Source organism: Nanorana parkeri, unplaced genomic scaffold, assembly GCF_000935625.1.
Source record: "Nanorana parkeri isolate BGI_ZX_2015 unplaced genomic scaffold, ASM93562v1 scaffold494, whole genome shotgun sequence".
Classification (NCBI taxonomy): Eukaryota; Metazoa; Chordata; class Amphibia; order Anura; family Dicroglossidae; genus Nanorana; species Nanorana parkeri.
Genome location: NW_017306762.1, coordinates 1,091,638 through 1,114,483, shown reverse-complemented (window position 1 = coordinate 1,114,483; position 22,846 = coordinate 1,091,638). Strand labels below are relative to the sequence as shown.

At 41.3% G+C, this 22,846-nt stretch overlaps 1 protein-coding gene across 1 annotated transcript in view; it reads left to right on the top strand.

The window, feature by feature from the left end:
• LOC108790714 (nuclear receptor corepressor 1-like) overlaps positions 1-18,713 on the top strand; it is a gene marked incomplete at its 5' end in the record, with an annotated part of 35,576 nt that extends 16,863 nt beyond the window's left edge. The window contains 18 exons of the mRNA XM_018561026.1: positions 453-596; positions 1,886-1,951; positions 2,096-2,343; positions 2,429-2,786; positions 3,254-3,478; positions 5,789-5,992; positions 6,160-6,309; positions 7,719-7,892; positions 9,148-9,307; positions 9,940-10,415; positions 10,918-11,043; positions 11,116-11,249; positions 12,048-12,265; positions 12,430-12,564; positions 14,165-14,307; positions 16,253-16,306; positions 17,316-17,516; positions 18,457-18,713. Of these exons, the coding sequence (XP_018416528.1) occupies positions 453-596; positions 1,886-1,951; positions 2,096-2,343; positions 2,429-2,786; positions 3,254-3,478; positions 5,789-5,992; positions 6,160-6,309; positions 7,719-7,892; positions 9,148-9,307; positions 9,940-10,415; positions 10,918-11,043; positions 11,116-11,249; positions 12,048-12,265; positions 12,430-12,564; positions 14,165-14,307; positions 16,253-16,306; positions 17,316-17,516; positions 18,457-18,635 (3,395 nt within the window). The remainder of the gene's footprint in view (positions 1-452; positions 597-1,885; positions 1,952-2,095; positions 2,344-2,428; positions 2,787-3,253; positions 3,479-5,788; positions 5,993-6,159; positions 6,310-7,718; positions 7,893-9,147; positions 9,308-9,939; positions 10,416-10,917; positions 11,044-11,115; positions 11,250-12,047; positions 12,266-12,429; positions 12,565-14,164; positions 14,308-16,252; positions 16,307-17,315; positions 17,517-18,456) is intronic.
• Positions 18,714-22,846: the final 4,133 nt, after the last annotated feature.

The window sequence follows — 22,846 nt, the reverse complement described above, 5'->3', positions numbered from 1 at the left end:
GGGGGGGGAGTGTCAAGACCTGTGTCAATGCACTGGAGAGGGAACCAGATTTTTGTCGGATCATGAGAAGGGTTTGGAGTTTGATATGTTGAGAGAGAGTGCGTCTGTGCAGTGGTGGCAAGTGTGGAAGTGCTCATTAATGATGCAACAGCAAGTGCAGAAGGGTGTGCAGTGTGTCAAATGTCACTTGTGAGGGCCTTAAAATCCATCTAGTTGCTTGCTGTTATTGAGTGTTCATGCTGTTGATTCTGTTCTGGTTAGCAGTTACTAAATATAAAGGAAGTAGTTTATTGAGAAATGTTTCTGATTGACTGTATTAAGATTTTTTTTGTTTTTGTGGCTTAAACCCGTGTGTTTTGATCAAGTGTATCTTGAGTAATCCTTAGACAAATGCTATTGGGTGATCTTATTCATAATGATCCACATGGTTATACTTTCCATTCTTAATACAGCCGCCATTAAGAATCTACGTGATGGTACCAGGAGTCCCCGGAGTGTTTCAGAGGCGACACTGAAGAGAACCTATGAAGCCATGGAAGGAAATATAAAGCAGAACCTTTCTGTCAGAGAGTCTGCTGTGTCGGCACCAATGGAAGGTAACTTCTGCCCTGTAAACTACACTGTTTGCATTTGTCTTCCAAACAAAAAATCACCACTTTTGGAAGTTACCAGCTTTCCACATTAGGTACTTACTCTTTGGATTGGAAAGTATAAATCTTTTTAGTTTTCTTTAAAAGACCTGACCGTGTATGGCCAACTTTTGATTTTAGGTAGAACACTTTGCAGTCTGCTTTCTGCTCCTAGTCTGCCCTTGCAATTGGGATCTATTAGTATGGTTCACAAAAAATAAACCCTGTGGCAGCAGATGCTACTGCAGCCCAAAGATATAACGTTAAAAACATATATATATATATATATATTTTCCTCAGTTGTGTCCATATGTTAGCCTATAATGAAAAAAGATCAGGGTGAATAAGTAAATGGCCTACTTAGTAATGATCTTAAACTATTAAATAATATCTAATTCAGTTGGGCAAATTGGTTATTGTAAATTCACTTTCACTGGCATACTGGCACTGCTAAACTTGGTCTGCATCAAGGATTCATTGACCTCTTGTCATAAGGGGAACAAACTAAAATGATACATGGTTGTCATAGGTGGCCTATTCTATATTTATTCATGAAATCTTGAGCCGTTTGGATCAGTCCCGCTTCAACAAGAATGTCAATATCTAATATGAGAATGGAAATGGCTGCTTTCAACAGATCCTAATTTTTTTTAGTTTGTTTTGTTTTTTTTACTTAACAGAGACTTTGAAATATTTCAAAGGTTTTTTGCTTTATATATTAAAAATGCACAGATGAGACCCAGCTGCCACTTTAAGAGCTCCTGAACTAGAAAGATGCAGAAATGTGTGCACAAAAGATGGACTTACCGTATTTTTCGCTCCATAAAACGCACTTTTTTCCCCCCAAAAGGAGGGGGAAAAAGTGCCTGCGTCTTATGGAGCGAATCCCGACGCCCGAGACATGCAGTGCCGGGCGAGTAGTAGGAGCCACTGCTCGTTTAATACGAGTGATCTAACAAGATCACTCGTATTAAAGCCGAGCAGCGGCGACGATCGAGATACCCATAGAGCAGACGAAGAATAGACGTTCTTCGCCTGCTCTGTGTCATCACTGAGACCGTGGCGCTGTAATCACAGCGCCACCTGTCTCAGCGGTCACTAACTGCAGCTTCTGTCACAGCTTCTGTGACAGAAGCTACAGTCTCGAGTGCTCCATAAGGCGCACCGGACCTCCCTGCGTCCTATGGTCCGGTGCGTCTTATGGACCGCAAAATACGATAATATGTATTGATTTTTTTTTTTCTTTGTGTTCTCAGGGCTGATCTGTCGTACACTACCCAAAGGCACGGAGAGGCAGGTTCTTACTGGCTCAATAATGCAAGGTGAAAATTCCAGATCTTGACAAGCTATGCTTGAATTTTATTATTGAGCAGTTTTTTTTATTACCTGATGTTTGAGGCCTTTTTTTACCATTTGTGTGACCGCTGGTTATTTGATATCTTAAAAACGTTTTATTTTCCATCCAGGCACCCCAAGATCAGCATCTGAGAACTTTGATGATGGGCTCAAATATGCCAAGCAAATCAAACGTGAAAGCCCACCCATTAGGTCTTTTGATGGCGCCATCACAAAAGGCAAGCCTTATGATGGCGTTACCACAATTAAAGAAATGGGACGTTCCATCCATGAAATCCCCAGGCAGGACCTTATTAGTCAAGAAAGTCGGAAAACCCCAGAAATGTCCAGGAATATGTTAGAAGGGTCTATTTCCCAGGTAACTGATACTGTGTGAATTTGTGTTATCAGAGTGTGATTTTGTAAATCTGTTTTTAAATAGTATTCTCATGTGCTTCATACAGGGAACACCAATAAAGCATGAAGGTGCATCTGGTCAATCTGCCATCAAACACAATGTGAAGTCCTTGATCATGGGGCCAAGTAAGCTGTCACGTGGAATGCCACAGATGGACATGATGCCAGAGAACTTGAAGGTAGTGGATAGATCAAAATGTGAAGACTCTAAGTCATCAGATGCCATGCGATCACGTCATACATCTGTTGTGAGTTCTGGTACATCGGTGCTCAGGTCAACTCTACATGAAGCCTCCAAGTCCCAGTTGAGCCCTGGGATTTATGACGATTCCAGTGCTAGGAGAACGCCAGTAAATTATCCCAGTCCAATGTCCAGAAGTTCACCTTTAGCACGGTCATCGGAAGGTAGGTCTTTTTTAAAATCTAACAAGTTTAATATGTATTATATATTTACATATGTATTTGTATGATACAGTTGGGCCAGGGGTTCTTCAGCTATAAACCTTTTTTTGATTAAAGTTATTCTAAAATCTTACTGTTTTTTTCTAGTATATAAATGCTTCCCTTGTTCAGACACAGAACGAGGAACTAAACTGCTTATTATACTTGAGTTTCCATGGATCCAGTTGCAGTTTTTAGCTCTAGCATGGATGGGTCATCCCATTGGCTGTGTCATCATTAGCACTGGCCATGCATGAAGATGCTTACAGCATGGTAACAGCGCTCAGGTAACCCTTCCCTAGAGCCAAACTCTGCATCTAGATTAATTCGGCAGCATGGGATTGGTGGGTAAAGCAGATTTATTTGCTGGTCCTATGTATTTTATCATCTGTAAATATAAACCGCTGTTTTGTTTTTTTGTGTGCTTGTAGGTGGCCTCACACCAGGGAAGTCTTCCAGCCATGAAAGAAAAAGCACATTAACGCCAACACAAAGGGAGAATATTGTTGTGAAGTCCCCAGTCCCTGGTGTAGACCAGACTGGGTCTCACAGTCCCTTTGATCCTCATCATCGGGGTGGCAATCCTGGAGAGGTCTACAGAGGACATCTGCCACCTCACCTTGATCCTATGCAGTTTCACCGAGCTTTGGACCCTGGTACGTAATTTTAAGGGTACATGTTGATGTATAAGGTTCTCAAATAAATAATGAGAAATCATGCTAGTGTAGCGAATGGAGTTCTATGGAATATGTTAGCTATGTTTACGAATACCTTGTCTTTCTATGGAATATTGTCTCTTCCTACTCATGACTAGGTTTCTGTGGTTTTTTAATGTTTTGTTTGGTTGATGTCTAAAACAAGACTTAAGGTAAACTGCCAAGCAGGAAAATGTTTTTATTGCAGGAGATACATACTATAAAGGACATACAATAAAGGATTCTTACCTTCCTCATCACAAATTCCCTTCACTCTACTCTAAGCTGCGCATGCAGGAGGATTGAACACTAGCAAATGAAAAACTGCACGCTAGCCCATGTTATAACCCCTCCCACTACCAGCATGCCTCAGTTTTTTGCTAGCTTCCTAGCAGGGTTGAGGACTTTTTTTAGTTCTGCTGTTTTAAAGACCAGCATAAATTTTCTAGCAACTTTTTTTTCTTTTTTAACCAAGACCATCTCTACACTTCTACTGGTGCTCTTCACCGACTCACAGCTATGTGATGTGGATGTCCTCATCTTGGCGTTTGGACCATACTACATCTGGCCCTGCAGGGTGAGCCTGGACATGGAACACTCAGGCACTGCGTTCTCCGTGAGCACTTTCCAGACAGGTTCTGGTTCTGCTCCAAGTGTGTTTTACCCTAACTGCCACAAAACCGAAAGGGGCGGACAGTTTGGATATGCTGTCCCAAGGACCGATTTTCCACCCTGCTTCTTGGTTGCAGGATTTAACTCCATGGCTGTTAAAACCCAGGTACTAAGGGACAGTGAGCCTGTTATTCATACAGTGTTCCACAAAGTCTACCATTGGACATGGAAGGCATACTTTGTATGGTGGGAGCTTAAAAAGGCTTTCACCCAAGGAGTGTCTCATGTTCAGGTCCTCTATTTTCTAGCGTTGGAATTGGACTAACGTTTGGCCTAACACTGGCCCCCAAGGGCCAGCTATAGCTGTTCTTTTTATTCTTTTTTTTTTTTTTTTTACACATTTTCCTTCCCATTCTGGTAGGGAGAGGAATAATACTGCCTTTTATAGTTTGCCAAGGTCTAATATTCCTGTAGGCAGCAGTGTAAACCAAAGGTTTAAGATTTAGATGTCCTTTCATTATTATTGACCTTCATTTTCTATTTAGGACAAAAATACATTATATACCGTGTTTAAAAAAAAAAAAAAGGGACAAATGTATTTTTAATACTGTAATTATATGTGACATTTCCAGTATTAAACAGAGGTACACTCTTCAGGCTGCAGTGGAATGTGCAAGATCAGAGGTTTGTTGCTAAAACCACCACCAGCCTGCATATGATCACATGATTGGGAACCACACTGACAGAGGATTAGGAACGTGAATGACTGTACATTTCTAATTCTTAGCTGGAATCCTTAAGTTCTCAAGGCATGGGGGACCCATGGTTTTGTTTGGTTCAAATGAGTTTTGCATTCCCATACAAGTCTATGGGAATGCAAAATCTCCTTGAAGGAGGTCAAATGCACCTGTCAATGAATTTTGAATGCTCTCAGTAGCATTTAAAACTGATATCAGAACCGGCCGTAATATTCAAACTACAGATATGGAACTGCAGACTTTCCACTATAATGTGTGTTCTAAAGGAGACTGATAAAATGGCAAAGAACTAAAGTGAGTTTAAATTCACACTGAATATGAATCAATGGGATATATTTCAATATTACGAAAGCACGATATTTCTTAAATTTTTATTCTGAATTAAAAATGTCATGCTGTTCTCAATTTCACAGTCTAGATCACATGGTTTTTCGCTACCAATCATTAGAGAATAAAGATTTGTGGGTTTTTTTATTAGAAAAATTAGAAATGATCTGGATCACATGGTAGTCCGTGAAGTTAATTTTCAAATGTCCTTGCTGTTCCTAGTTCTCTGGACTATTTTTATGTTGTATTATGTCCTTGCAGATACCAAATTCTGTTGCATGCAATCTTTTGAATTCCCACCCTTCCTACTGTCACATATGTAGAGGGTTCTCTATTCAGGGGTTTACTAATGAAATGCTATGTGGCGTGTACTCCATCTCTTGTGCGAGTGAAAGCTTGTCTACCCCAACCAGATTTTAAGTGCCACATGTTATAAGCAGCACCTCATTTCTCCTGACTTTTACAAAACACTCATGTATCAGATCCATTGGTGTGTGTTGCAATTTAAAAAAAATGGTAAATGCATTCATTATCTTGGAGCTAGGGATAACCTTTCATTTTCTTTTATCTGCAGCAGCCTACTTGTTTCAAAGGCAGCTTTCCCCAACACCAGGTTATCCAAGTCAGTACCAGCTCTATGCCATGGAGAACACACGACAAACCATTTTAAATGACTACATCACCTCCCAGCAGATGCAGGTTAATTTAAGGCCGGATGTTGCCAGAGGGCTTTCTCCTAGGGAACAAGGGTTAGCAATGCCCTATACTGGAGCACGAGGTTAGTCCAGGATTGTCCTTTGTTATAATTGACTTTCTTCCTTCTACCCATTGTGGAGTTTTATTTTATGTAAATGTTCAATTTGCTCAATGTTTTGGAAGATACATTCTGTGATGCTGTTTCTTTACTTTTGACTTCAATAATATAAGAATATGTTCTTTAAACAGGTATAATAGACTTAAATAATATGCCACCTACTATCCTGGTCCCTCATCCTGGAGGAACAAGCACTCCGCCGATGGAGAGAATTACATATATGCCAGGGGCCCAGCTTGCTTTCCCTACTAGGCAATACAATCCTTCTTCTTTGTCTCCAGGTTTGTCACTTTTTTCCTTTGTTCCAAATTCCTAAGAATTTATTTTTTTATTTTAATTCCAGCAGTGAACCCCTTGCAAACCATGGGCTGCAGGGGTTAACTGCTCGTTATGTCTAGCTGTAATATTTGCCTTATTCCATGTTCTTGTAAAAGATGATTACCAACACTCAGCTAGTAGCATTTAATCCTTGTGCTCATTTATTGGAGTGAAAATGTCACTCCAATAAATTATCAAAAGCCAACGTTCGGGGGTCACACAGGGTCCCTTCATCAGGACAACATTCCTTGTTCTGGGGCTCACCTCTTCTCTCAGACACACTCGGTTATGTGCAGGCCCATTCTTGGTCACGAATTGTATGCGATAAAGTTCTCCTAAGGGTAGTTCTCTAGCGTCCTCCAGTCACCCAAAGCTCAGTATACCGCGAGCTGCAGCTGCCGGTATACTGAGACGCCGCAGCTGAAATGGATCCCGACAATTATGTCTGGATCCACCCAGCTGCATGAGTGACAGCTGGCTCTGCCTATCTAGAGGCAGAGCCAGCCGTACCTGCCCCGTCCGTTCCGCCAGTCAGCGCTGGAGGATCGGACAGGGGAGGGGGGACAGGATCAAGAAGTGAGCGAGCGCCGGTATGTGTTCGCTCACTTCCCGATTTACTGAGCCGACCTGTGACAGTCTCATTGTCACAGGTCGGCTAGAACTATGAGGATAAGTGAAAATCACTCGCCTCATAGTTCTCCTCTTAAGACTTGTTTACTTCTGCTTCTAAACTCTGTATCTTTTGTGTCTTGTATTATATTCAAATAATATACGGCTTTCTCTGAATGGACAAGGTGAGAGTCAATCCAGCATGAATACAACTAAAACGTTTAGCATCCCCAACAGCCTTCGTGGTATACGAAGCATTAGAGGTAACTAAGCTGGTCCAAGTAATAGTTTAAAAAAAAAAATATATATATTGTTCCCTTGTTTTCCACTTTATTTTGGGGTTTGAGACTTTAAGGTCATGTGTACAGCCTGGGACCGGAATCCAAAGTGCAGCACGGATCAATTTGCAGGCCAGCACTTGTAGGCACTACAAGGTGTGTTGCAGTTTACCATAGGTTCTAATTATGCCTGTCAGCTTAATTTTAAAGGAATGTTCTACCGTCCGCTTGCAGAGAGCCATTATAGAATGGGGTTGCTTTGCTCTAAAGGGGACCACACAACTATAAGCACTTCAGAACACTAATTTTACACAACCCTAGAAGAGCTGATTGGGAAGGGTTGAGCTGGATGACGTATGAAATTTGGCTTGATACCAGTCTTTGACCCCCCTTTCTTCCCCCCCCCTCTACCTATATAGAGTATAGAGGCCAGCTGTGTGTCTCCATTCAGTACGACATTCCTAACACCCGTGTGTTTTTTATAGGTCACCCAGCACACCTAACTTCTGTGTCATCTGCCAATGTTGAAAGAGAGAGAGAACGAGAGAGGGAACGTGAACGAGAAAAAGAACATCGTGACCGAGAACGGGAGCGAGAGAGGGAGCGAGAGAGAATAGTTGCAGTCAACGCCCAGAATGAACATTATCTGCGGACAGGTGAGTACCACTGCTCTATAACAGAACACTGCTTGCATGGATGTTCCATAACACTGGTCTGCATCTATGGTGTTCTGAAACGGCATGTAACCTGAATCTCTGAAGAAACATTGTGAGCTGCTATTTTTATATAATAAAGTAATTTCTATATATTATATTCAGATCATTATTAGTGTGAAACACACATCCAGATAGACTCGGAGAACCACTATTGCCTCACCGTAGTAAAAATTGTTATTTATTACAGAGATGGCCAGACTTTGCACTTCTCTGCCAGAGTTCCATGAAGGAAAAGGGAGATGGATTAATCTGCCCTTAGTGAAAATGGCCACCAAGAGCCGGCAGTTATCCAGAAGTATAAATTTGTAGATTGTCAATACTAAATATGTCTAAAGGTGTCTTTGTTGTTATTTTGAAGATCTGGGTAAAGGTCCACTTTAACTGAGGGCAGGTTTAGATCACCCTTAACATCCTGAAACTCTGACACATGTGACTAGGACATGTGACCAGGTACATCATCTCAGGGGAGGAAAATTACTTTCCCTGAGAAAACATGAAATTACAGATGGAATTTCCCAGCAATGCTCTGCGGATGTAACCTTCCCAGGATGCAATGCTTGGGCACGATTACATCATTTGTGCCAAAGTGGACCAGGAAGTGGAAAAAAGCAAAATAAAAATGTTTACCTAATGTTTGATGCTTTTATATCGGTATGTAGAGCTGTGTGCTGATGTGATTTCTACTCAAAGGGGTAAAGGTCCACTTTCATACAATGTAAAAAGGTTACTTTGTTATTATCTACTCCTGACAACTGCCCTTAATATAATCTGCTGTTTGCATTGAACAATGCAGAAAGATCCTCTGACAGTGTTTTCTTATACATAGTGGGACTTGTGTGGGCCCAAGCAGGTACTCGCAGCTCCTTGTCCAGTGGTGTGGGGTTATTTGAAGTTGTGCAGAATGTGGCCCAAAGTTTTCAAGTGGTTAAATAACGTAAAATGGACCCATATTAGGGACAAGCTGCTTTGAGGAAGATTTTGGTTTTAGGAACAGTAATGCAACTGAGGTTTCTGAATAGCAGATAAGAATCTAACATGCTCGAGCTGCTATGGTAACAGGAACACAATCTTGTATTGTATGAAGACCCAAATATGTCCTCTGCTGCCTAATGCATCTTTGTGGTAATGCATTACCTTGAGTTCCAGCGCACACTTTTGTTTTTTCTTCTTCTGATGCACCTGTTTTTCTATGTAGTTTCGGAGCAGCCCAGCAGACCTAGCAGTCACGGATATGTACGGTCACCATCCCCATCAGTCCGTTCTCAGGAGAACATGATGCCACAGAGACCGAGCATATTACATGGAGCCAATGGAAAAAGTGTCATCACACCACTAGACCCCACACAGATGCGAATCATGTATGTATTGTTTTCCTTTTAGCTATAAAATGTTTATTTAGTTCTAAGTATATTTCTTATTTTAGAGCTGTAGCATATAACATTGTTGGCAATGTCATTTATTTTCCATTCGTTGAAGGACACAGCAAATATATTTCAGTTCTTGACCACTGGGTTATAGTTACACATGCTTGTGTACAAAACAAAACATGGACAGCCTAGGAGTGGCCCCTGCTAGGCACCCTTCTGCTATAGGAATCTCAGTCTTTTGCCTAGCATCTAGGAACCTGAGCTCCCCATTGGGAACTTTAGGTCCCTTCTTTTGTGGAATTATGTTTCTTACATTTATCTAGCAAGTTGTTGGCTAGGCTGCAGGCTTAATAATATAGATCCTTGGAGTCGCCCCAGTCCAGCCAACATATACGTGTGGTGCCTGTTATGTGCAAATTTCGCTGCAACAGCCCTGTCCTGGATTTGGCCAGCCTGAGTTGTTACTCTAAGCGGGCACATATGCCTGGCCAATGTCTTATTTCTCTTACTGGTTAAAAGGGAACAAATGGAATCTTATTGCTCCTCTCGCATAGTTACTTCAGAGGAAAGCAATGTGATGATTTAGCAATATCAAGATTGTAACCTCTTTTCTTCATTGCTAGGCCTCTGAATCCTGGTGCAGCCTCCATCACCCACGGAACTCCAGCCTCCCGGTATAGCACTGCTGCTGATGCATTAGCTGCTTTAGTAGATGCTGCAGCTTCTGCTCCACAGATGGAAGTTTCCAAGCCAAAGGAAAACAAGCACGAGTCTGCACGATCAGAGGAAAACATAGCAAGACGTGCAGCACTGGAGCAACAGCAATTAGAGTCTGAGCGTAGACTGGTTCAAAGCCCATACACCTCCTCCAGCTTCTCTAGTAGCAAGTCACAGAGCCAACCATCTCCAGCTGTGTATTCTGAAGCGGGTAAAGATAAACCGACACATACTAAATCACGCTATGTGGAGGAATTAAAAGCCCATGGGAAGACCACAATCACTGCAGCCAACTTCATAGATGTCATCATAACACAGCAGATTGCTTCTGACAAAGATGCTCGAGAGCGCGGTTCACTAAGCTCCAATTCCTCCAGCAGCTGTAAGTGATATCTTAAAACATATATTTTTAGGTATCCTGTGTGAATGGGAAGACATAAACATACAGCAGGGGGGTTCTCAAATGTGACTGCAAAAGTGGAAGTACACATTAATTGTATTTTCTGTGAGTGTTTAATGGTACTATGATCTTTACATGCAAGTCATTTTTGATGAGCCATATTATCACGAGTGTATTTCATAGTTATGTGTGTACATTCACCATCTTATACATGTCTGCCTGTCAAGATAAAATATATTACAGGATAGACTTACCTAGAGGCCGATTTATCCCCTGGCAGTTATAGCAGACTGATGAACTTGGGCGAAGTGGAACAGTAAAAGGCAAAAACTGCACAGCACTACTAAGCAGCAAATACAACTTTTATATGTAGTGATCTGTCTTGTGTTTATATAGAATTACTAACGACTAGAAATAAAGATTTAATGTTTTCTTCCACATGTTGTCGGCTGTTTATCTAATGCATGTTCTCTTCATTCTGTAGTGTCTTCCCATCGCTATGAACCACCCAGGGACACTATTGAAGTTATCAGCCCAGCGAGCTCCCCAGTGCAAGCCCAGGAGAAGGAGAATTACCCACAGGAAGTTCCTAAACCAAGCCAGCCTGAAAGTAGGTCATCCACTATTTTATATATATATATATATATATTATTTTTTTAACATATTTTAATTCCTGTTTCAGATGACAGTAGCCGGCAATATGAAGTACAAACCAGTCGCTACAGGACACAACGAGAGTCTCCCTCCCCACAGCAACCTACCCCTACCCATGTACCACAGACCCACAGGCTCATTACACTAGCCGATCACATATGTGTGAGTATTGCCTGCAGTCAGCATATCTGATGCCTTTTATGTTGTTTTATAGGACAGTCACTTTTGTTCTGTAACTATATACAATAAAGACACAGTGTTGTTTTTCAACAGGACCTCTATCCATGGTACATAGGAGTTGTTTGTTTTGCTTATTATTGTGCCATTGCACGTCGGCATACTCCTCATGTCGTCCCATATTCACTGTTTTAAAGGAGAACTTGAGGCAACACATTAACCCTTTCCCTGCCACCGACGTAAGACATATGGCAGAACGCAACTGTTTCCAGCTGGCCAGCTCAGTATGCCTTGCATATAAGCTCATGGTCGCTTCAGCAGAAGGCTCCCCCTGACGGTCTCCTGTAAATGAGTAGCTCTAAAAGCAGCAGTTGAAAATGAATAGAAAAAAAGCAAAAAATTGCAGAAATGGTCTGGCCAGCTGAGGTTACAAGTGGAACGTGGGGCTTGGCAACGAAAGGGTTAAATGCATTTCATCATCACTCTTTTCTGAGCAGGCAGGTGAAGCGGGAAGCTGAAATGTAGACCAGCAAATTGTGAGGTTCTCTTCCTAGGCCTGCGGGATTAGTAGAGGTGTAGAAATCACTAGACTTAGCTGAACAGACATATTAATTATTTCTTGCCTGCAGTTCCTCTTCAGAAACTGTTTTCACCTAAACTGGCTACCACAGTGTTGCCAACTCTTACAGTCAGGAACGTGTTAAAGAATCCCAGCTATTAAGACTTGTTTAGCCACCTAAGCGCTGTGTGTGTGTAACTAGCATGTATGTTTGTTTCCTGCAGCATATTATCACACAAGACTTTGCCAGGAATCAGTCAGCTGCTCAAGGTTCTCAGCAGACACCCACATCAACATTCCAGAACACTGCCCCACCAGCAGCACCCGTCCGATCCAAACCATCCAACAGGTTCAGCCCAGACCCTCAGGCTCAGCCTCAACACCACCAGCGGCCAGCCTCCAGGGTGTCACCAGAAAACCTACCTGATAAACCTAGAGGAAGGTAATGATACCATTTCCACAAATCTCTACCTTCGCAGCAAGTAATCAATGAGATTATGTTTAGAAAAGACTTGCCCTGATCTGTAAATTGAAGTTCCTCTCAGTCAATGCTATAAATGTACAATATTAAAAGTAACCACTTGTGTTTTCTGTGTTTATATACAGGCCTGGAAAATCACCAGAAAGAGGGCACATGAGTGAGCCCTACGAACCTATATCACCCCCACAGGTTCCCATTGTACATTCAAAACAAGACAATATGATGTTACTGCCCCAGAGGCCGGAGCCTGCTGAGCAAAGGTAAACGCTCAATGTCACACTGTCCACCTAGTGCATCTTTATACACTGAGTGGCCAGTTTATTATGACCACCTGACGTTTGTAGGCAAATTAGCTATAATTTTGCTAGAGGACCAGACCATTATAAATAGGGAAGCAGGTTGTTTACCACGACAGTAGAAGTGATATATTTTCTGAAGATAGGGGGGTAAACAACGCGATTTAACAGCCTTTGAACGTGGGATGATTGTTGGCGCTCGGAGCCATGGAGCGAGTATCAGCAAAACAGCAGAATTCGTTAAATGTTCAAGAGCAGCTGTTGTTAAAGTGTTTAAAGACTGGACTGTCAGCCGAAAATCTGGGTCTGAACGTGCGAATTGTGGCCGTCAGGGACTAGTCAATGTTAGGGTTTCTGTGGGTGACATATAAGAGGTTTGAAACTCCCACAGATGTGATCTTCAAAGCTACCCAAATTAGCAGTGCAGCCAACTCATATGGGCAATGGTGCTCTCATTTGAGCAAGCTAGGACATTGCAAGCATCAAGTAGAAAACCCCAAACTAACTAAAGAACAGAACACACTAACAGATTCTGAGTCTTCTCTGTGGGTACATCAGTGAAACCTGGGCAAATCTTAGTTGCCGCATATATCCCTTTTTTTTGGAAATACCTAAAGTTAATGTGTAGTCCGATTTATAAAAGCATACCCATTTAACCCAGTTATGTATAAGTTTAAAAATCATTCAATGTTCATTAAATAGTGTCTCACTCTGTGCCTTTATTATTATCCTGCTATTCCCTGCACATCAAGGCTCAGACTGAAAGAGGAAGGGGCAGTCATCCTGTGCTGTACAAAAGGAGCAGACTAATTGGAGGGGGATCACAGGGTTGACCACATGAGTGTGCTGCTGCTCCTTTAGGCCCCGTTCACACTTAGCAATTTATCACGCGGTAATTCCCGCGATATCGCGGCAATTTACCGCGCGATATCGCTCTCCAATGCTTCTCAGTGGGGCAAAGGGTCCTGCTGTTGCGGGTCGTGCGTCGCTACAGCAGGGTTTTTGGAGCCGATTTAGCTGCGATTCAAGCTTGCTCAATGCAAGCATTTGCGCGACAAACGCGTGATTTGTGAATCGCGCGACAAACGCGTGATTTGCGAATCGCGCAGTGTGAATGGGGCCTTACAGTCCTGTCGCAGTCATAGTGCTTTACCTGTAGTAGAGAAAAGTGAAGTCCGAATCTGGCTCTACCTTCTGTTCTAAAACGGGCTGAAAAGAATGACACCTTTTTGCCAGGTTCACACGTATATATTTTAAAACAGATATGCGTGTAAAGCCCTTAACACCCATTCAGAAAAATGTTGCACATTGACTTTAGTGAAGCTGTTTGCTCGGAATGAAATGGCTCTCCTGTAAGGTTGCTGGACAGGAATGTAAGCTGTAGGTTTCTCTTCTTATAATCTTGTATATAATATATTTACATATTTGTCCCTGAATATTCTTTGTATTGTCTTTATAAATAAACCGTTTATCAAACATTGGTTGCTTTTTAAGTTTTGTAGGTTCACATCTTCACCTTTTTGTCTTCTTTTGTTTTTGTAAGATTGTCCATACTTTCCTGCAGGAATGATTCTCGATCACCTGGAAATATGAATTATCTCCCTTCCTTCTTCACCAAGTTGGAGAATACCTCCCCTATGGTGATGTTCAAGAAACAAGAGATTTTTCGTAAGTTAAACTCCTCTGGTGGCGGTGAATCTGATATGGGTAAGTGGGACTTGACTGACATTTTCTCCTTTCTGATCTAACATTAATTGTGGTGGCAGTAATTTGACAAACTGAAATGACTGTGTTAATGACAATGTTGACCAATAATTTAAATACAAAGTAATCCCGATCTGTCCTTAGAATCTGCCAGTAAAGGCTATTTCTCTTGTTTCTGGTGTTCAAGGAAGAGGAGGGGGCACAGCGGAGTCTGGAATGCATGAGTATCCTATTTGGGGCAGGATTCTAAGAACAGTGTTCTTCTCCTTTAGTCTTACCTAGTGTCTTGTAGGGGGAGGCTGTAGGTATTGGGTTATGTGATCTGATCCTAGCTGTAGTTGGATTTCCTTTTCCTTGAATCCAACACCTGCTACAGGTAAGGATATGAACAAAGACTGTAAATAACATGGTGTAAGACTTTGGAAGAACAGCACTGAGAGATATATGCATAACCTGACCAGCTTCAACTCTCTCCCTTCCTTCATTGAATGGTGTTTGTCATAAGGAAAGGGAATTGACTCTGAAGCAGCTTTCATTCTCCAAATAAGAATAACCATTCTCTTAATGGAACACCACAGGCAAGTTTTTGGCAGTGAAGCCAAGCATATTCAACTTTACTGTGAGTGACATCCATGTTGGGTATTAGTGTGGAGCCCAGCAGTCGGGGTGTCTGCTTCCACTGGTGGATGGAAGCTGTTTCTCACTTGGTTGTTGGATTCTAGATTCGTATCCTGCCACTTCTTGGCTAGTTGAGAGAAGGGAAAGGGAAATAATTCATGAAATGTTGGCCGAATGTCAGTATTGGCGGTACCAATGTAAATGTCTGCTAGGTGTCATGACCAATTGTTGACCAACATAAGCCTGCTAATATTCAATTTCTAACTCTAAAGGGTTTTACAAAAGAAGATGTAACCCAGTGTCGCCCCTTTTTTTCTTATAACCCACAAGCCATAGAGATAACCTTGTGTTTACTTTTGCTCAGCAGGCTGCCTGGCCATTCATATGCAGTAATATTCATAGAAGTCTATTCCATTAAATCCTCATCCTCATAGTTAGAGCCGGCCTGTGACAAAGAAGCTGTCACAAATCGGCTCTTATTGAGCGGGAAGTGAGCAGAAACATGCCGCTGATCCGCTCACTTCCTGATCGTCTCCCTGCAGTTAGCTGTGACTATCAGTCATTGCTCCCTGCAGAGATTTCCCCCTCCCCTCTCCGATCCACCAGCGCTGAGTGGACGAAAGGACGGGGAGGGGGCATACATAGCTTGCTATGGCTCTAGATGGGCAGAGCCAGCTGTCACTTACGCAGCTGGGTGAATCCAACAAGTATTGTCGGGATCCGTCCCGGCTTCAGCACTCTCAGTATATCCCATGCAATAGCCTGCGATATGCTGAGCTTTGGGTCACGGGAGGAGGTTAGTATACGTCCTCCGTGAACCCTAAAGAGAACTATGGGGAAAAACACTTACCCCTCTTTTAAGCTTCATCAGCCTAACAAGTAATATTTTAGATTGCATGACTGTGAAAGTAGTAGGGGCACTTTATGCTCATTATATGAAGGAGTCTGAATGAGGGGTTCTGTTTTTAATCGCATAGGAAATTCCTCATAAGTTGTGTTAGGACTGAGACATGAAAGGGCTGATTCTTTATGTAAATGTATTTATTAAAAGAATAAAGGTGAAATAGTGATGACTGGCAGATGTAGATATGGATGTAGATTCAGTTAACATTGTACTCCTTTTTTCATTCCCATTTGGGTTTTTTGTTTTGTAGTTTCTATTATAATGCTTGTTTCCAAAGCTTGGCCTGCTTTAATGGTAAAAACTGTCCTTTCCCTTTACTGGAACACATTTTTATGCCGTGCGTAACTTTTCAAAGCCTATATTCCTGTGTGAGCACAAGTAATGTTCAATGTTATCATTAATCAAGTCTGAATTTTTATATTGCAGCAGCTGCTCAGCCAGGAACAGAGATATTTAACTTGCCAGCCGTCACTACCTCGGGTAAGACCATTTCATTGTCATTCTGTGTTTCAGCTTGTAGAGCAAATTAATGAATAAGTGCACTTCTCCTTTTTCTGCTCTGCTCCCCCAGCACATTCAGCATAGCTTATTCTTATAAATATCACTGTTCTGATGTCTTCACTATATGATGTGCTATAGGGCTGTACCTGTGGATACGCATCATTCCCTTCAATGGAAAATGCATCTATGGGTACAGCTCTGAAGATTTCTCCTAGAAGCTGAACCTTCTGGTGGGACGTAGTAAGGGATGTGTGTGGAGTGTGGCGATCTTTTTGAAGTTTATTACCACACCTTTAGTTACATGTTGCTGTACACACAATAGATTTAATTTGTTCCTAGTTTAAACCATATCCAGTAAGGGACATTGCACTTTGGACTTTGTGTGCAGAATTGCATGTCCTGACATCTTGCAGACTTTAATGTAAGCCCCTCCGACTAATCGTACTCCTTGCCCTATATGAATATTCTAAATGACATTTGAATGTGGGGTGGTTTAGTCTGCATTATAAGCCATGCAATGGTGAGAGGGTACATTGATTTCATTAAGTATAAATAGGGCTTGTATATATGTGCTGTGTACCAAAGCTTCCATGACCTGTGAGACATTTTCCTGGTATTAGGATTCACAAAAGGAAACCAATCAAAATAAACAGAACCTGAACTCCAAATGGACTAATGCTGCAAGCCACGTTCATGTTTAATTCGCCACATCACATCCCGACCAGCATGTGTGATTTAGATGTTGAAAATAAATCGTTAAAATAAAACATTTGCTGAATAACTGCATACATAACCCTGGTATAATGCTTTAGGTCATTATGTCTTTAAAAAAAAAAGTCAAGGCAACTTGACTTATTTTTTACAAATATACCATGACCTGAATGAATGAGAACCTTCACAGACGTATTTAGGTCATTTAACGGTGTTCTTGCATATCGTGCTGGTATTATTTTTCCGAATTTACCTGACGTTCCTCTCATGTATGCAGGTTCCATCAGTTCCCGAGGTCATTCCTTTGCTGATCCTGCCAGTAATCTCGGTCTAGAGGATATTATCCGCAAAGCTTTAATGGGCAATTTTGATGACAAGTCAGAGGATCATGGTGTCCTGATGGGGGTAGCACAAGGCAGCACTTCAGGGTCTTCAAATGATCCTCGAAGAGAGGAAGCAAATCCCTCACCTAATTCAGGTTGGTACTAAAGATTCAAAAGAAGACTAAACAGCTCTTCTGTCACCTGACCTGTTATTGTACCCAACTGCTGAACAATAATGCAAAACCTACAAAGAAAAGTCGTTTTATAGACATATAAACATCTTATAATGTATAGATCTATAAATCTTAGTAGAGAAAAATCAGTAAGTTACAATGATTGAAAATATGAAAACAGGGTGCCTCTCTCACATTCAGCTTGACATGCCCTGTGGTTCTGTTTGGTTCTAACCAAAGTGAAGGCTCATGTTTTAGTTTAAAAAAAAAGTGCAAACCCTTCTGTACTCAGGGATGATTGATACTTGGATACTCATGCCAAGTTGAACAGCGATTAATGTGCGTACTTTGTTTTCTTTTTCATACTGTAATCTGATAAGTACAGCGTTAAACCTAGAGCACTATGTCATAGTGATAACATGATCGTGAGCGAGGCCGATTGGTTCCAGACTGTCAGTGATGACCCAAACTGTCAGACAGCTGGAACCAGCTGCTCTAATTGGTGGCTGTCAAGGGGGAGAACATTTAAATGTATCCTCAGTACAGGGCATGTTTTATATACAGATGGTGGGCGGGAAGAGGTCAAGTAATTCTTATTGTCCCTTGTTGGCCTTTATTCAAAGATTGTGACTTTACACACCCCCCAAAAACCAACAAGTGCTGATGCTCTAGTAGAATGTCCTTACAATTCCTGTATTAGTGTCAGGAGTGTATGGTTCCTGCCACCTGGACAACAACATGGGGCAGAAGACTGTTACAAGTAGAAAACCTCTCTCTCTCTCTCTCTGAGAGAGAGAGAGAGAGAGAGAGATTAATCGACATGGTGTTCCAGCAGCCTACTGGTGGATATTGTTACTCTGTTCTGTAAAAGTTTGTTTCATAGTTGAAGTGTATTTCAATGTTTTGTATCTCTCTTTTTTAGGGTCCTCTCAGTTCCCGTTCAACCCGTTGACTATGGGGATGCTAAATAGCACTCCTCCATCTTCTATGGCCTCCACCATAACACAGAATTCTGCCCACCAACAGAGCAGGATATGGGAGCGCGAGCCGGCACCACTTCTCTCATCACAGTATGAAACCCTATCAGACAGCGATGACTAATTCACTTTGGACTAATAATGTGTACGACTAAGGGTTCCAACATTCATGTCTATATTCACAGCCTGAAAGACTTTGTCTGACGAGAGCCACAGGCTGAGGAGCACGGGGCCACCTTCCTACACAGGGATTCATAGAGCCGTGTAAAATATTTTAAATGCATATCGGCCTGTCGCGCCCAGGCCAATAGCAGAATGTAATTAGTAAAGATTTAAAGGTCCACATTAATATGTAAAGAAGTTTTAAAGGAAAAGTGGATAATTGGATGCCTATCAATTCACAGCTATTTGTAAAGAAAAACAAAATGTCTTTAAATCTCTTCTGTAAATATTTGCAGTGGTTTATTATTTCTTTTTCTTTGCTCTAGTATGGTGTATGTATGTTTAAATCAATACTTCCCCCTAAGAGGATCTTTTCGTTTTTAATTTTTTTTAAAGTTTTCATTTTATTTTTCCTGGATTTGCTTTCTAGATGGCAGACAGCCAACCCAAATGACATTTTTTGCCCCGCACCTTATAATAACTGCCCATTTCAGATTTGAAGACCGTCTAGCAGATCTTTCCTAGAGAGCAGAAGAGACTCCTTGGTTTTTTTTTAATAGTCGTTAGAGTGAGATGATGGCACCACGTTTGGAGCCATTGGAAAGTTTCCAGCTTTGTATTTTTAACTGATGGCAAAATGCATCTGATAAGTCAGTCTAGTGCTCAAACCGCTGAGGTGGTCTCCTCAATGTCTAAAAAAAGAAAATGCTAAAAAAAACACATTTTTAATAATTCTTTAATCAGACCTACCACATGGAAGAAGCTTTTGTGCACTAGCAATGACAATTGCAAAATCATGTCTGTGAATTTTAGGTTCCGGTTTTTATCCTTTGTAGGAATATATTCTCCAGGGAAAACAATAGGTGTATGTGTATAGGCACGATTGTCGCCAATCTCAAAACTGGTTGATACATCAGATGCTTTTTTTTTTCCCCCTCACAGCGTTCATTTAATTCTATACATGGATTGTAATAAAATGTTTTACGCGCAAAACAAGATGTCTGTCCGTTATTTACATGACTTTGAAAATTGTGTTAACGCATTAAAAGACAAACCTTTCAAGTCCTGGGCCTGGAAGCACTGCAAGCACCCGAGTAGCAGTCTTAGCCTTGTATGACCCCCCCCCCCGAATTGTGCTTTAGGCCATCTGAGAGCTTCTATAGCATTTACAGCTGCATGGTACGGCGTGCCCACCAGAGGGACCAATAAAAGGTATGCTGTTCTAAAAGGGAAACTAATGTTTTAGGTGTATATTGTAGAAGTGTATTCCTATACTTAAAAAAAAAAAATAACTCCTAAGTGTAACTTGGAGATTCTATCTCCTCTGTCTGGTCAAAGAGTTGGTATCTGAACAGGAAGTGAAGGTTCTCACCCTTCCCAACTCTAAAACAAAACAAAAAAGTTGACTGAAAATCCGCATTAAAGTAAAATTCTTATTGGCACCTGTTCATGTTCTCAAAATCTTGTTTTTATGTATAGTGTGTCATTTTATATGTGCATGGGGCATCCATGTTTGTAGCGCCACACTGGTTCTTCTTTACCATTCACCTCTGTCAACTGATAAAAGGGAGCTTGTCCAGAAACACTGCCGCTGTGTCAGTTAACCCCTTCCTCACAAAGGAGGGTTTTTTCTTATGGCTGGCTAGACTCAACAGCCCATAACTATATGTGGAACAGAAAAAAGAAACTTGACACTGATTCTCGAAAGAAAGAATCAGGTCACAGCGGTTATAGAGGGTCGGAGTAGCCAATTAAATATAATATAAACGCTATTAAATAATTGCTCATATGTAAATCACGTAAACACCAAGACCACCAACTAAGATCTAAAACAATTGTGTAGACAACGTTGTCTCACTCACAAACATCATTCGGGCAGGCTGATGGAGTTTAGCTAATCAATTGCCGGTGGAGCTCACCAAGTGCTAAAGTTTTTACACTCTGGCCACCATTACATAGGATATGAATACCGTACATTATAGTGCACAGCAGGTAGAGTGTCAAGTCCAAATATAAGGCAACTGCACCAAAACTCAACTAGCAGACATCCAGTGTATCCTCCTCCTCTTTTGTCATGTCACTGGATTACCAAACCCAGGAATTCTTCTGCTTGGAGTTTTCCCTAGGTCGGTAGGCTGGTGATGGGGAGAGAAGTAACACAAAGCTACTAATCAGAGCTCACTTCATCAGTTTCGAGCAGTGAGAAGGATAAAACATGGCCACCGATTAGTTGCTGTCGATTAAAGCACATGGGCTATATGTCTTTGAATGCAGTCTGGGTTTGGTTAGGAAGAGGGTAATCCCTACCCTGCTCCTGGACATTTGTGTATAGTTGATAAGTTTGAAAATGATTTGCATCTTTCTGTGCTTCAGGGGATCAAGTATTGGTCTCACCTCTATAGAGAACACCTCCTTCCCCACTATACAGCCATGTGTGCAATCAGATGAGACAGCAGTGACAAGTATACTTCTCAATTCACAATACTAGTCAAATACTTGCACACATAAATATATACACAGCGTGTATGTGGAGGTGTGTAACCCATAGCAACTAATTGTAGATATTTTTTTTTTTCGTTTAGAATAATTAAATATAACTGCTGGATGTATAGTTTTTCTCCCCCAGGTCAGCTACATTGTGATGCCTGCCCTGCAACACATGCATACAGAAACCAATATACATACTGTATGTAAAAATGTGATAAAATGCACGTGTTCTTTATTCTGAATGTAATTCTAGCAAGTACGTGTATACTTCCTCAATTAACAAATAAAATGTAAGTGTGGTGAAAGAAAATGAAATCTATTGAGGTAAGGCACAACTGAATATTATAATTAAAGTAACATAAGGCATCTTCTCCACCTTGCAGTTCCTGTTTTGATTTTGGATTGGCAGTTGTAGATCATTCTCCTCTTCACACAAAATGCTCCCAAAATATTACAGTAGCCGTAAACTCCATTTGAAGCAACATTACTCTCTTAGCTGCTTTTCTTTCTTCTCTATAGAAACAAAACAAATAACTTTTTTTTAAAGATACTTTTAGACTCTTCACAATGCATGCTTGGCAGGCCCCGAAATGACAGGTCTTTGTACGTGCTCTGAGCTGAATAGCACATGTGGAAATTTAGGGATTGGATGTTTGGGCTGTCGCTACCAATGGTTTGGTGGGGTTGGGGTGTTTGCAGTATGCCTATTCAACCCTGAACACATTTGGGTTTTGGCTGTTTACTGTTTCTCTTGGTCGATGGAAAGCTGCGTCAGCAACACTGGCACTGAATGTTTTTTTTTTTCTTTTCCTGCAGTGCTTATAAAGTGTTTACCTTTTAACATCCAGGTTTTTCTTTCAGAAAGAATGACGTCTAGAGCTGCAGCTAACGATTTGTTTCAAAATCGATTAGTTAGCCGAATATTAAGTTCGATTAATCGGATATAAAATACATTTTTTTAAATGGCTCCAGTGATGGACTACTAGTTTGTATTGAGATTGCAGTCCAGCACAGGAGCAAGCTTGGAGCGGTGGAAGAAAAAAAAAGTGTGGTGTGCAATATAGTGAAATGAAAAGTGCAAAATTATACAGCAATCAATGAAGAATGGCATCTGCTATAGAGGACTCCAAAACCCCCAGTCTATGAGAAAAGGAACAAAAGAGAGCGCCTCCATAGTGTAAAAATGTTATTTAATAGTAAAAACACGCAGCTCTAAGGCTGTACTTACAACAGTTCGGTAGAATAAAAACCAGTAGAATAGGGTGAGAGGACGGAACCCCTGGCAGTGAGAATCTGGAGCGATGTAAAACACCAGTAACCTCGATCCCTGTATTGATAAATGGTTTAAGTGTTTCTGGGGCAGCCCCCTTCATCAGAACAAATCTGGCATTGGTTCTGATGAAGGGGGCGTGCCCCAGAAAGATTTGCTATGGGAACATTTAGAGAAGTTAATTGTACACTGAAAAATGTACGTTTTGTCTGGAATTCCTCCTGGTAAATATCCGTGCACTTTCTGGTATGTTAGTGTGCCTCTTATTTCTATATCCTCTGTGTGAGATCCAAGCTACACCTAGACAGTGCAAAATAAGGCATGTTAACGCAGCACTGGGGGAAGATCAGTTGCAGAGAGACCACTGGCAATACTGGTGACGGTCTTTTTTTTTTTTTTTCGGAACTACCACACGG